The 15,004-nt window shown below is 51.1% G+C and overlaps 1 protein-coding gene across 1 annotated transcript; it reads right to left on the reverse strand.

Moving 5' to 3' along the window:
• Window positions 1-972: 972 nt before the first annotated feature.
• TMX1 (thioredoxin related transmembrane protein 1) lies at window positions 973-14,967 on the reverse strand. Its single transcript, XM_053283769.1, has 8 exons — window positions 14,666-14,967; window positions 14,068-14,183; window positions 10,585-10,630; window positions 8,243-8,371; window positions 6,690-6,735; window positions 6,478-6,579; window positions 6,309-6,378; window positions 973-4,030 (listed from the first exon to the last, which is right to left on the reverse strand). The coding sequence occupies exons 1-8, from the start codon at window positions 14,911-14,913 to the stop codon at window positions 3,864-3,866; spliced, it is 924 nt and encodes a 307-aa protein (XP_053139744.1). The 5' UTR covers window positions 14,914-14,967; the 3' UTR covers window positions 973-3,863.
• Between the last annotated feature and the right edge of the window lie 37 nt (window positions 14,968-15,004).

Consider the following 15,004-nt stretch of genomic DNA (forward strand, 5'->3'; position numbering starts at 1 on the left):
TACAATCAAGCACAAACCCAGGGCTCCCAGAAAAGACTTTCTCCAAAAAACACCCCTTTTATTTTCTATTTATTGATCACTGGCATTTCTGTGCTTTTTTTGTGATTAGGCAGATTGATCAAGAAGCAAATCCCCTCTGCATTAAAATGCTTATTAACTGCAATTGGATCCATCTACTCCATAAACAACTCCAAAACTAGTTCTTTATTGTTGCCTCTTCTCCCCACCTCATCGGGGGGGGGGGCAGAGGGATGCTATGTATTTGGGCACCTCCGTGCCCTCCATGCCTTTGACACTCACTCACTCCTTCATGCTCAGGGAAGGAGGAATCCCCCACTTGTACACCTAGAAGCCTCTCCGCCCCAAAGGCCGGGATTTAGACGCCATGCACCCGGGAGCCAAGCTTACTGCAAGGGGCACCAGGGTAGCTGGGCCCGATGCACAAGCACCGCCAGCACACAGCAGAGCAGAGCAGAGCTGCCGGCAAGGCAAGCACCAGAGGCTCAGAGCTGGCTTGGCTGTGCACCCGGCTGGGGCAGCCACATGTACCCCACACATGTGGGGAGACAACAGTCAATGCCGAGAGGGCTCACTGGCAGTTCTTACATTTGGGCATTCATGATAGGACAAGATATACCCCAAATAATTATTAACAAAAACAGGACACTAGCACTGTCTGAGCGACAGCCAGCCCTGAAAAACAGCTTTTAAGAAAAGCATCACCTTTTGACACAGCTCTGCTAGAGGAGGCGTATTTGTCATTGCCGGAATGGAATGACTCTCTTGTGTGGCGAGGGAGGAAAGAGGAGGACCGGGAGGCTGGAACCATTTGTGCACTTGCTGAAGGGCGGGAAAGGGGAGGGAAAATACAGACGCTTCTTTGTATTGGCCACTTGGGTTCATCTTAGGATGCCTGAAGGCAGCATGGTTAAAGTCATCCAAGGACACCAGTTACTTGTAGATAAACACAAATCAAAGACATAGAGGTCAATTTATTGCTTGAAAAATGTTGCCCAGACATTCAGTCCATTGAGAATCAAACACTAACTCATTAACTGCTGGTCTCTTCTCAAGGGTCGCTTTGGCCACGCTGGGCTTGAGGAAGCTGCCTGCAGAAAGGAGGAGGCCATCTCCAGGGACCACTGCCTGCCCTCACCTTCTGCCGGGCTGAAACCCCCTCTGGCTAAGAACTGCTTGTGCTCCTGACCCAACTACCAACCGCCTCCCCCCCACCACACACACACACACACACACACACACACACACACACACACACACACACTCACAGTGGTAGAAGCCACAACAGCATTGGCACAAGCCCCCTCCCTACTGAAGCTCCCTGATCCCCCCCCCCCGCAAGGGCCACTGCTGAGGGTTGGAGGGGCCTTCAGCAATGCCACAGGACAAAAGGGCTTCAGGGGCTTTTCGTGGGGCACAGGGAAGATACCCGATGCTCGCACCCACCGTGCCAGATACTCTGACTGCTACCCTACATGGTGGAAGCCAGCCAGCCAGAGATGGTCGACTCTACGCCCACAGCTGGAAGGAATAAAAACGAATGGCTTAATGATGTTCCCCAAAAGAGACCCTCCCTGCAAGTGGAGCGCGAGCGCAGAAGGGAGCCGGGTGTGTGTGTGTGTGTGTGCGCGCGCGCGCGCACACACACACACACACACTTCCCTCCTGGTCTGCTAGCAGGCTGGACTTTAAAAGGGACTCTCTTTAAAAAGCAGGCCACTGTCGCAATGGATTTCCCACCCACCCCCACCGGTCTGAAGTGGCCTTCCAACACCTCCTCCTGCTAACCCGGCAAAGTGGCACCCTTTTAAAGTCTTGGTTCTCTTTATGCAGCACTGGGAGAGCCCCCCAGCCCCAGCCCAGGAGTCGTCTTCCCACTGCTCTGAATAGATCGGTTTTCAAGAGTCAGGTTCTGGTGTTGACTGAACAGCCAGGTAGCTCCACTTAGTGTGACACACCTTTCAATTCTCCCCCCCACCCCGCCCCCGAGAGGGGCCCTTACAGACTCTCAGCTAGTGGACTGCGGTTTCTCGTGGGTGACGGGAGTCATCCTCCGCTGCCCTGGCACAGCCCAGAAGTCAGAGGTATGCCTTCCCTTGAGCAGAGCACCACTGTGCTTCTCTGCCCTGCTCAGAGCTTTGGCAAGGGCCAAGACTGAGGAGTGGCAGCAGCGGCGGCAGCAGCCATGCCTGTGAGGGGGCACAGAGGGAGCCGCCCCAGGCACTCACAAGGCACCTCTGAACCAGAAACCTGACTCAGGCTGGAGCAGGGGCCCTCCCCTTCCCACTGCTGTTGCTCAGGAGCAGGCACCAAGTTCTCAGGACATCTTGAACAGTCACACCACCGGTGAGGATGCAGGTGGCGGGTGTGGGGGGAGGTACCTACTTTCAGGTGCAACCGGGCAATCCTCTCTGGAGAGGAGGCAGTGTGTGAACACACACACACACACACCAATCCCTGCCTTCCATTTGGCCAAGAAACTGGGGGAACCTCCCAAGCCTCTGAGTGTCTCCAAAGCCATTTTAAATCATCAAGAAAACCAGCAACAACTTCTGTGCATGACAATCAATGCAAATGGAAAGAAATGTTTGGAAGTGGAAAGAGAGAAACGTTAGAGCTGTGAGCGCAGTGCAAGTCCATGAGTTGTGCGGCCAAGTCAGCGAATCAAGTGGACCAAAAAAGCAACACTCCTGGCCCACTTTTGGAATGGAACAGAACGCAGCGGAAGCAGCCGGGGGGAGGGGGGCACCGCTCCAGAGGCCCTGGAGATCACTGGGGCAGAGGAGGAGCAGAGCCGCTGCAAGCCCACAACTCCCCCAGTGCATTTGCTTTCCCCCCACGGAGGTCCCGGCTCCACTGGCGCTGGGTTCCTAGAGCAGCCGGCCAGCTTCTCTGTGTTCACCCCATGCACCGATCCTTCATTCCTATCCATTTTTTAAGAAGGGAAAACACAAGAAGACACAAGTAACAAGGTGACCAAACGAACCCTTTCCTACCCTGCAGCCTATGCACTGTGCACACCTAATGCCACATAGGATCAGCTGAGTTCAGGACTCTCTCTCTCCTTCGTTGGGTTCGAAAGCAGGAGGTACGACAGGCATGAGGAGGGGGAACGTGGGACAAAAATGGTGCTCTGCAGCATACAGAGGCAAGCTGAGCAGCAAGGGCAACGAGCCACAGCGACAAACGTTAAGCCTGGGGTACCAAAGGATCAGTGTAAGCATGCCCAAAGACTGGCACTCGCCCCATGGAGGTGTGGGCTCCTTCCCCCCACCCGGGCCAAGCTGCTTTTGAAACCAAGATGGCCTTGGAGATGTGAGCCGCTGTCCCAGAAGCCAGGGCTGGACACCTCCCTGGGACACGAGGTCAGCTGCACAACCCCTCATCTCAGCCTCTTGCCTGGAGCTACGGGGCCTTCTTGCAGTGCTAGAGGTTGAACCATTTACGGCAGCCTTTTGCGAGCATCAGGAAGCAGAGGAGGAGGCGGCGGCGGCAGCTCCAAAGGCTCCTCTTCCAGCACTGCTGCCTCAGAGGGAAGCCTCGGAGGCTGCAGCCATCGGGGTGGCTCTTCTTTGGCCCTGCAGACTGGCCAGCTGCTGGAGCTCTCTGTGAAGCCACGAGGAGGAGGAGGAGGCTGCCCCACCCTTCGCACGCCCAGCCCAGGGCCTCCACTCAACCACTGCAGAGCCTCAGGCCTGAAACAAACAGATGCCAACTGGATACTTTGTGGAACAAATACTTTCCCCCCTCAAAACGGTGGCCCGTCTCAGTTCTCTTGGAGGAGGAGGACGACTCCACTCCCCGAACGTCAACTCAGGACATCCCAAGAGCCACGCCAGCTGCAGTTACGACTGCTCTGCTCCAGCAGCAAGAGTCACGGCGCGTTGCCTCACTGCATTTGGAGCGGCAGCGGCACGGGGGGGTCCTGGGGGCTCTCTGGCAGCATCGGTGAGGTCATCTTCCTCGGCTTCTTCCCCTGGCTTTCTCAAGAGCTGGACAGACTCAGGCAGTCCTTTAAGACAAGGGTGAAGAGAGAAAACATCTTACCCGCTGGCTGGACACCCTGCAGAGCTCACCTCTTGCCCAACGCCTGTCCACAACCCCAAGCGTCTGGGCCCTCCTTCCTAGCCAAGCAGCTTCCGCTGGGCATGTGCCACTTTGGAGCAGCTGTTCTAGAACCCAGAATAAAAACACACACACACACAGACCAAAAGAGACAATACTGGGCATGCAGGGAGCCCCCACCCCCACCCCACTTGAGCCGGGCTTCTCAACCTTGGGCCCCCAGAGGGCACTGGCCAAGAACTCCCATCACCCCCAGCTCCGGTGCCTGCTGGCCATTGGGGCTGGGGAGGATTGGACCGGCAGCCCAGCCACCTCTGGGGACCCACTGGAGGTCCTCCAAACTGCTTCACATCCACACCCTTGTGGCAATTCTTACAGCGGCCCTAGCAGATGGGGCAACTGTCTCCCCAGACTGGGGTGGTGGTGGTGGTGTGTGCCTACGGCCATCCAGAGGCAGAGGTGAGCTTCCAGCCACAGACTTCCTGATCTCAACTCATTCTTTGCCACATGCAACATTCTCGCTCTCTAAAGGGTTGGAGGACAGTCCTGAGATGGACCTCTTGAGGCAACCCCCTTCCGAGCATGAAAGCACAACACAGAATGGTTGGCAGCCTCCATCACCACCCCTGCCACTCCTCAAGGCACACTGGCTCCAGACCAGAGAGTTACACAGCCCTGGGGCCACTTCCAGATTTGACTGCCACGGTGAGTTTTACATGGGGCTGTCCTTGAAGGGTGTCCAGAAACTGCAACTGGTGCAAAATGCAGCAGGAAGACAGCCGGTGTGTGCTCGGGCTTCCACAGCTAGGCAGGCGTGTTACCAGCTGCACCAGTTGCCAGGCCTGATTCAAGGTGGTGCTGGGTCCTCAGATGGCGATAGACTACAACTCCCATCATGCCTAACTGCATGTAGGCCAAAAATATCTGCAGCAGTGATCCCACTAATTTTTTTCATTTCTGTGCGGGATGAGTTTTGTTCTGGGCGGCAGGATCAAGGCAGTGCGCGCGCACCTTCATTCAGAAGGGGGCCTTCCTGATTCAGCCTGAGCAGGACTGAAAGTGAACTGAGCGGACATCCAAAAAGCCTTAAGAGGGAACAGTGATCTGTGGTGGTTTGGGACTTGGGTTGCTGAAGCGCAGGTCTCCTCCCACAACAATCTGCCCACTGGCAACAGGAGCGGCATGTTGCTCTGCCAAGAATGGTGCGGGGGGGGGGGCGGCGCGCGGGACCAGACCCTTCCGGGGGCGTCATCCGGCTTGGGGATTCACTGCCCCGGGGACCCGATGAGCCACCCGCCCACCCCACTGCGTGTGTTCAGAAGGCAGGTGGAAACAGGACCACTTGAGCACATGCTTCATGTCACTGCCCGTCAGTTGATGCTGATGCTGTCGGTTGCGCTAGTTAGGGTCCGACTATGCTGTTGTGAGAATCTGTGAGCACAATCGGGGTGGAAGAGAGTTAGAGGCCTTTCAGGCAAAATGGCTCCGCTTATGGTCGGGGAAGCCTCTTGCATCCAACACAGATGGCAGAGGGCCTCGTTCTCACCCCTTGAGCAAGCCACGCCCAGCACCACACCTGCTTGTCCACCAACCCGTGAAGCAGACTCCTAGCAAAAGGGTGTTGCTCTTCTTGAGCAAACCATTCAAATTCATGGTCAGGCATCATTTTGAAGTGAGGAGGTGGTGTCCTCTATTCCAATGTTTCTCAACCACCGGTCCGCAGACCGGTGCCGGTCCGTGAGGCATCACTAATAAAAATCACACACACACACCCAAAAAAACACCACCAAATTTTGGGCTGGCAGGAGCTCTTCGGAGTTCATTTCCAGGCAGCCCTCGCTGCTAGATAATGTTCATTTCGCTTCCTCGAAATGAACATTATTCAGCAGCGAGGGCTGCCTGGAAATGAACTCCGAAGAGCTGCTCAAAATCATTTTTGGGGGTGCCTGGGGTGGGGGTGACCCCCTTACTAACTGCTGGTCCGGGAAACTGCGCACGAATAATGTACCGGTCCATGGTTCCAAAGATGTTGAGAAACACTGCTCTATTCCAACTGCCATCTTGTTGTGCAGCTAACACACAAAATGGCACAGACCAACAAGGCAGCTGACCATCCTTCATGACATTTTGAACCAGCCTTTCAAGATCTATCACTTCATCAGAGGCTGGCTTTACAGGACAGAGGGCTGACTGCCAGTTTCCCTTCAGACATGCACACTGCTTACTTCGATACGGGTACTGTGGTGGCCTGTGCCTTTGGGAGGGGCAAATACAATCTGCGAGGAAGACCATGACCTGAAAGACAGAAGGGGGACCCTGTGTTCAAGATGCACATACTGCATTTAAACAAGTGCTGTTCCATTCCCAGCTGTGCCCACAGAAATGCAGACTTACAAGCCCCAGCAGCAATCCAGAGAAGAGAGTGACCAATGCAAACACTGCATAGGATCCCCAGACTGGGATGCCGAGGTGTTCTGTGAAGTAGTTGTGGCAGTGCTAGGAAGGAAAGAAGGAAGGAAGGAGAGAGACGGGAGTCAGCTGGGGAGGAGCTTGCCTCTCTCACCTCTCTCTGGCCTGGGACACAGAGGGAAACTTGCAGCACATACCCTGATCCACATGGAGAGCTGGAACAGAGCAGACATGCTGCTCATCCTAGAAAAGAAGCAGAAGAAACTAATCAGGGGTTGGGGCAGGGGGTCTGCCGCAGAAGCCAATAACCGCCAACCATCCACACCACTCTGAAAGCGCCCATGTACTTTCTCTGGGGCACAGGAGAGACCTCTGCAGAAGGGGCAGGCTTTCCCAATTAACTCTCAACTTCCCATCTTCCCACCACAATATGCAGCGGGTTCACACATGCGTGGCTGATGCCGGATGGCTGCAAGAATCTACACTGCACACTACACTGAATGGACATATGGTGGGAGACTTGCGGACTCCCACTGAGAAGGATCGACTATGCAGCACAGAAGTAGGAAAAAGACACTACTGACATTTTTTGAAGAACAACTGAACTTGAAGAACTTTACTGAAACAGCAAACACTACTGGAAAGCTGTTGTGTTTGCATAGTACCAGTATTATACTGGTCTATTGCTCTTATGTGTATATTTGGTCGTTATATCTTTTTGATGTACTTTAGATCCATGATTGTTTCGCTTTTAATACAATTTATTATTATATTTATATATCTAGTTGGGTTTTTTGTAACATTATTGGATCGGTTTTGTTTTATGTACTATAGCTCAGCGCTATTATGTAGTTGATTTGATGCAAGTATGAATGGACCAGCACAGATCCAGCCTTTATACCCCACAAGATCATCATGTTTTTTTCTGGTGGAGTCAGTTCATGTCTTCAGCAGCAATTCGTCAAGAGGACTAAGCACACTACATGACCCAGAGCCCCACACATCACATCTCTTGCTGGACAGGGCTACTAGGGAGTAGGAAGAAACTGAACACTTAAGTTTCATTTCTTCCCACCTCCAAAGAAGACTGCAGGAACATTCAAGACACATACTATACATGCCCACTCCCCAAGGGTGGACTTTTTAAATTTTTCAATCATCCTTTTTCTTGGTAAGAAATAGGATGGTACGGAGTGCTGGACTTGAGACCAGGAAGACCAGGGTTTAGAAGCTGGTGCAACCAACAAAGCTCACCGAGTGACCCTGAGCCACTGCTCTCTCAGTCTAACCTCCCTCCCTCCCTGGGTTGTTGCGAGGATGGAGCGCTATTTATCATGCCCTGAGCTCTGTGAGGAAGGACATGCTAAAAGTGTAATAAATAAGAAGAGTTGGGTTACTAAGTGCCGTAGCAACCAGGAGGGCTTCAAGAATGCCACCATCCCAACCTCTCTTCTCTAAAAGAAGAGCAAATGGCTTTAGTGAACTGCCTATATTATCAGGGCTCTTCTGTGTGAGTTGGGAAAAGCAGGCTGGCCTATCCACACCGAGGCGTTAAGTAAGGCTCTCCTGTCACGAGAGGAAGGAGACAGCTCGGATGGTTCACCTTCCAAACTCAACCACATAAAAGTTATAGGAAGTGGCTTAGAATGGTCGACTCTTCTGTTTTATGAAGTGAATGGATTCATCTCAAGAAATTAAGTGCGGGCATTTCCTGACCTTTGTACAAACCAGCAAGGAAGGAAAGACTTACAGGAATGAAGATGGGCCAAACCACGAAGAAAGAGGCTCAATGGACTTCCATTCTTGGTCACTAATGAAGTTGATGAAGTCAGTTTTAGTCCGTGGACCCTGGTACCGCCTGAACTCTCCATCTTTACAACTGCCCAAAAGAAGAGCTCAGTCAGGCCCTGAAGGTCCCCTCTGCAGTGTTTTCCCTCATGCATCGTACTGGAGACAAACCACCTCTTTGGACTCTCCCACTCAAACCAAAGAACGCTGGATTCACCAATGCACCTGTCCAGCAAGGATTACCCCCAATGAGCTGAGCACAGGCTCACATCACACCATGGCCACAGAAACAGCAGACTGCCTTATTTTGCTTTATTAATTAGTATTAATAAAATGTTATTATTATGCTTTTCAGAAAGCTCCATGTAGCTTTAAGAACACAGGCAGTGTGTCCAATCCAGCTAAAGCTAGTTGTGACGAAGTGTTTGGGACTATATTGAAAGAAGTTATTTATTTATTTATTAGGTTTATATACTGCCTTTCATTAAAACAATCTCAAGGTGGCTTACAAAACATTTTTAAACACACAAAGCTATTAAACAGCAAAAAATTAAATTAAATTAAATTAAATTGGAATATAAACATACAAGTCCAACTAAAAGTTTGAAATGTGCACAATAAAACCATGGAACACAACACAGAGCAGTTTAAGTTGATTGTCAATTAGGGATGTGCAGGGAACCGGCTTCCTTTGAGCCGATGGTGGGGCTGGGGTGGGTTTAAGGATGGGGGAGAGGCACTTACCACCACCCCGCTGCGCTTCCCCCTCCGGCGCTCTGACTAGCAATAGTCCCAGGGGCAGCACCTTGCCTCCTTGCTGCCTTGTTGTTGCAGTGACTGGAAGTCACTGGAAGTGCCGTGTGCATGTTGTGTGTATGTGCGCGACATGCGTACCCGTAATGCACACGCAGCACTTCCGGTCACTGCAACAACGGGGCAGCAAGGAAGTACGCCGCCGCCCTGCAGGACTGTGTCTACGCAGAGCGCCGGAGGGGAAGCATAGGGGGGGGGGTAAGTGCACCCTCCCCTGTCCTTACATTCAAACGGGTTCAAACATGGGGTTCCGAACCTGTTTGGCGTTCTAAGAATAGAATGCCAAACAGGTTCATGCACATCCCTATTGTAAATAATGAGTTACGTTGGTTTTAGACTAACTTCAGCTCTAATTAGAACTGATTAGTCTAATTTTGAGACTAATTACAACATAATTAAAATATCAAGTCAATTATCATTCCTAACATCAGCTCACTACCTGGGACATAATAACCAAACCTCTCCTGACAAGACTGAGGTGAGGATGAATTGGATAAGGACCAACAGTTTAGATGCTTTAAAAGGGAATACCAAACAAGTGCCACGGAAAGGCATTAACCCCACACTCCCACCCCGAGCATTCTTTGGGGCTTTGAAATATGCTCCCTGTTGAAATAAGAGCATCTCCTTCTCTGTTTGCTTTTAGGAAGACTCAAGACACACCTGTTTTCTCAGGCTTTTAAGTGAGACTTTTAAACCAACATGTTTTTATTTGTTTTCGGAATTCTAACTGTTTTGCCCCTGCTAACTGGGCAAAGAGGCACCTTTTTAAAATGGTTATTCTCTTTATATAGCAGGGAGAGAGCAACTAGCCCTATCCATTCCCAGCACAGCATCCCTCCAGTGACTGTTGCTGGTGTCTACCTTGAGTTTCTTTTTAGATTGTGAGCCGTTTGGGGACAGGGATCCATCTTATTATTTATTATTTATCTATGTAAACTGCTTTGGAAACTTCCGTTGAAAAGCGGTATATGAATATTTGTTGTAATAGTTTTTATACTGTTTTTACATTTGTTCTGTTTTTAAACTCTGTACACTGCCTAGAGATGCATATATCAGGCGGTATAAGAACATAAGAACAGCCCTGCTGGATCAGGCCCAAGGAAACCTCTCTAGTCCCGCATCCTGTTTCACACAGGGGCCCACCAGATGCCTTCGAGAAGCCCACAGGCAAGAGGTGAGGGCGCGTCCTCTCTCCTGCTGTTGCTCCCCTGCAACTGGTATTGAGGCATCGTGTCTCTGAGGCTAGAAGTTACTTATTTATATATATATAAATATATATAAATCATATAGGATATAATGATATAAATATGATAAATAAGTCATGTATCTTGTCCTTTGCTAAACAATGCTCTCAATATTATAGCAGAATGAACAGAAGTTCAAAACCATCATCCCATCCAGGACTGGGGGAAACCCGGTCTCATCAAGCTTTCTTACCCACACCCAAATCTTATAAGAAGCGACCACATTTCTTTACAGTGTACTTACTGGTAAATGGTGGGAAGCGCTGTTATGATAAATCTCCCACTCAATCCTGCACAAAGATCCAGAGCGAAAGTCAGAACAGATTGTTAACAGGAAACGTGCTTCAAGGCTGACTGGCACATGATCAGGCCCTACTGCACAAAGCCAGCGAAGTCTCCTCTCTCTACTTGCACACACTTTGCAGATGGCCTTGAAGGAATGTGTCAGGGCTGCTCAAGTAGCATAAACCAGACACTGAAGTAAAGCAAGCTACTCTTTTACCAACTTAAACTTAGCAGGAAGAGGCAAAGAAGACATGCCCTTTTATGGACTAGGCGCTGGTTAAAAGACAGGAAGCAGAGAGCAAGATTACACTGACAATTTCACAACGGAAGGAAGGGAGAAGCAGGTTCCCCAAGAGCAGTGATTTTTAATTCGTTCATAAATGGGCAGGCAAGGTGGCCAATTGTGCAGAGGACACCCAACTTTCAAGGTGGAGAAATCCAACAGAGATCACAAAGAACTCCAAAAGAATTTCTCCAAACTAGGTAACATAACAGCAAATACAACTCAATGCATATAAGAGTACCATGATGCACATCATGACAAGACGTCCAAACTTCACATATACATTGATGGGATCAGAGTTGTCAGTAAATTATTATTTATTCGATTTCTATACCACCCTTCAAAAAATAGCTCAGGGCAGTTTACACGGAGAAATAATAAATAAGATAGATCCCTGTCACCAGAGGGCTCGCAATCTAAAAAGAAACATAAGATAGACACCAGCATCAGGCCAGTTCACTCTCCCCCCACTAAACTTAATCAAGAAGAGAGATTTTGGGGCCCTGGTGGACACAGCTCAATGAAAGGGAGGAGGAGAGCTGGTCTTGTGGTAGCCAACATGACTTGTCCCCTTAGCTAAGCAGGGTCTGCCCTGGTTGCATATGAAAGGGAGACCAGAAGTGTGAGCACTGGAAGAGATTCCCCACAGGGGATGGAGCAGCTCTGGGAAGAGCAGAAGGTTCCCAGTTCCCTCCCTGGCAGCATCTCCAAGATAGGGCTGAGAGAGATTCCTGCCTGCAACCTTGGAGAAGCCGCTGCCAGTCTGTGAAGACCATAATGAGCTAAGACCAGTGGTCTGACTCAGTATATGGCAGCTTCCTGTGTTCCTAAAGGGTCAACCCAGTGTGCGGCAAATTCCATGCCAAGAATAATTAGGAAAGGGGTCCAAAAATATTGCTAATATTATAATACCTTTAAACAGCTCTACAGAGCGGTTACACTTGGAACACTGTGTACAGTTCTTGTGCTGCATCTCAAAAAGGATATTCTAGAGCTGGAAAGAGTGCTGAAGTGGGCAACCAAAATGATCAGGGGGCTGGAGCACCTTCCTTGTGAGGAAAGGCTACAATATTTGGGGGTTTTAAGTTCAGAAAAGAGAGGACTAAACAGGACCGAAGCTTATAAAAATATTCATGGTGCAGAGAAAGAGGATAGAGAGTTTTTCTTCCTCTTTCTCAACACTAGAAGCAAGGATTATCCAATGAAAATGATAGGCAGAAGATTTAGGATAGACAAAAAGTACCACTTCTTTACAAAGCACATAATCTTTAAGATGTAACAATAGCTAGTAGCTTACATGGCTTTAAAATAAGCTTATAGAGGACTATCAATGGCTACTTGTCACGATGGCTCTATGCGATCTCTAGGCTCAAAGGCAGATTGTCTCTGAATACCAGTTGCAGGACAGGGGGCAGGCCTTCATCTTCCGCTTGTGGGCTTCCTGGATGCGTCTGGTGAGCCACTGTGGGAAACAGGATGCTGGACTAGAGGGGCCCTGGGCCTGATCCAGCAGGGCTTTTCTTATGTTCTTATCATAAGAGTAACGATCAAACCTAGCATCATTAGGCCTTGTTTGGGGAGGAACTGTAGCTCACCAGCTTCCTGTGTCTGGCAAGCGCAATACCTCACTTATACACAAACACCCCATTCTTTGGGGCATCCATTGATCTCATTATCAATGATGCTGAATGTTTGTTACAGTAACACACAGAGACGCAGACAGGCATTAGCTCACTCATGTTCTACAGGACGTATCTTAGCTGGTGTGCAACTTCCCGAACCAACATTTATGAAGCACCTTATCTGTCTAGTAATCCCTTTAGTTTTCTAGATGCTATATGCAGCCTGTTTTGCTATTAACAATCCTTAACAACAGCCCTGTAAAGCAGGCTAATATTGTCCTCTGCATGGCACCAGTGGAAGGCTGAGAAAGACTTTATTTATGGCCCTGTAGCAAGTCTGTGGCAGGGGCAAGATCTGAACAGGGTAGTTTTTGACTTATGCCATCTCTTGAGGCAATGGTTTTCAAGATGTTCTGGAAAGGCTTTCAAGAACACTTTATTTATTGTTGAATTTATATACTGCCTTTCATTTTAAAAAACCCCAAGGCAGTTTATAAACATGTAACACAATATAAGACTATAAAACCACACAATAAAAATATTAAAATGGAATATAGAAATGTAATTACAAGTTTTAAAAGAACAGACTCTGTCTCAAATATGTCTGCCAGAGACGCCCTGCCATCTGAAGAAGGTTCCAGAGTGCAAGGCCCAGTTCACCCGGGAGACTGGCCAAGCCTCAGGGATGTACTCATGAAGTTACCGTTGCAGGGAACAGGAGTGGTGGAGAGCCGTTTTCCAAGAAAGCTTGTCTGTCCATAAGTGAAAGATTCTGAGAAGCCCCAGGGCTCCCTAGGACACATAACTGTACCACATGTGCTCCCAGTACATCAGGGCTTGACAAATCCCAGGCACAAGGAAGCCATGGCAACTATGGTGCCCAGACTAGCACATTCAGAGGTAGATTTATTTAACAAAATCTCCATTTGTCCCAGATAGCCCCGCTTCTGTTCCAGGCATGCTCTTTGTACATAGGGACACAGGAAGCTGCCTTGTACAAAGTCAGGCCCTTGGGCCATCTAGCCAAGTATTGTTTACACAGACTGGCAGTGGCTTCTCCAAGGCTGTAGGGAGGAGTCTCTCTCAGCCCTATCTGGGTGGGAACTTAGAACCTTCTACATGCAAGCAGGCAGATGCTCTTTCCCAAGCGGCCCCACTGCCTAAGCGGAACATCTTCCGGCACTCACACGCAATCTCACAGTCAAACACAAACCAGGGCAGACCCTGCTTAGCAAAGGGGACGATATGTGCTTGCTGCCACAAGACCAGCTCTCTTCCAGGGGAGAAGGCGATCAGGGGATAAAGAACAAGGCCATTTACCCTCACCCTCCCACACAATGGCCATCAACAAGTCTGACCCTTTTGCCAAGAGTCAATCAAGTTTTGGGAGATCGCTCCTCGATCCAAAGAAAATCTGTCAGGGCCTGGAGTATATTTCAGACCAGAGGGCAATCCACAAGGGGGTGTGTGTGTGTGTGTGTGTCTATCACTTATTTCAGCATGGCTCAAGTTTCTCCGGGACAGAAACAAACCTCACCTGGCTGCTCTGTCACATCCACTTTTGCGATGTGGACTTCAAGATCCTCCCCCCATTCAGCAAAGCTCTCCCATTCAGGCTGCAAGTTCTGGCAGGCGGGACACCAGGGAGCATAGCTGGAAAACAAAGCTGATGTCAGCAACTGCGGGCGGGCGGAGGCCCAAGGCATCGCTGGGTGCCCGCAAGCAAGCATCGCAGCAACCACCGAGGGGCCAGGCACGATGGGCCAAGAGGCAGCGCCAGCGCGGGAGCCGGGCCTGCGCCACACCTGCGGCTAAGAGGGCCTCGGGCGGCAGGGCAGGGCAGGGCCCCAGCAGAGGCCGGGGCTGGGCGGGCCGCCCCCCGTGCCCTGAGCGAGGGAGGGAAAGGGCCCCCCGGAGACACGGGAGCACCCGGGCAGCCTCCGAGGAGCGCCTCAGCCTGCGGGGAGCAGCTCGGCAGCCTCGGCCTTCAGAAGCGCCAGGCGCGGAGGGGAGTGGGAGGTGAGAGCGCCCCGAGCATGTGCAGAGCGGGGCGGGGAGCGAGGAGCTGAGCGAGCCAGGCAGGCAGGCCACGGCGGCGGCGGCGGCGCCCCTGGGCATGTGCAGAGCGCACTCACAACTCGACCATCCACTCCCCGCTCAGGAGCTCCGTCCAGGTGGCGTCGCTCAGCACCCTCACTTGGCTCCGGCCCGCCCGCGCCGTAACCCCGCAGGCCCCCAGGAGGAGGAGGAGCAGCCCCAGCGAGGAGGCCACGACCCGCAGCCCAGACGCCGGCCGGCCGAGGAGCGCCGGAGCGGAGAAGACGCCGCCGCAGGAAGCCGCCATCTTCGCCCACTTCCGCCTAGGCCAAGCGCCACTGCGCATGTCAGACGCGGGCAACGTGCGCCGCCCGATGCATGCTGGGAAGAGGGGATTGGCGCGCTCGCGCTCCGGCACCTTCCGCAGGAGGAAAGCG

The sequence above is a fragment of the Hemicordylus capensis genome, chromosome 1, assembly GCF_027244095.1.
Source record: "Hemicordylus capensis ecotype Gifberg chromosome 1, rHemCap1.1.pri, whole genome shotgun sequence".
NCBI classification, from domain to species: domain Eukaryota; kingdom Metazoa; phylum Chordata; class Lepidosauria; order Squamata; family Cordylidae; genus Hemicordylus; species Hemicordylus capensis.

Excerpts from the sequence above, each read along its gene's own strand:
- TMX1 (XM_053283769.1), bottom strand. The coding sequence starts at position 14,913 with ATGCGCAGTGGCGCTTGGCCTAGGCGGAAGTGGGCGAAGATGGCGGCT. Across the intron at positions 8,372-10,584 it reads GCGCTTCCCACCATTTACCA|TTGTAAAGATGGAGAGTTCA; the intron begins GTAAGTACACTG and ends TCTTTTGGGCAG. Across the intron at positions 6,580-6,689 it reads AGCTCTCCATGTGGATCAGG|CACTGCCACAACTACTTCAC; the intron begins GTATGTGCTGCA and ends TTTCCTTCCTAG.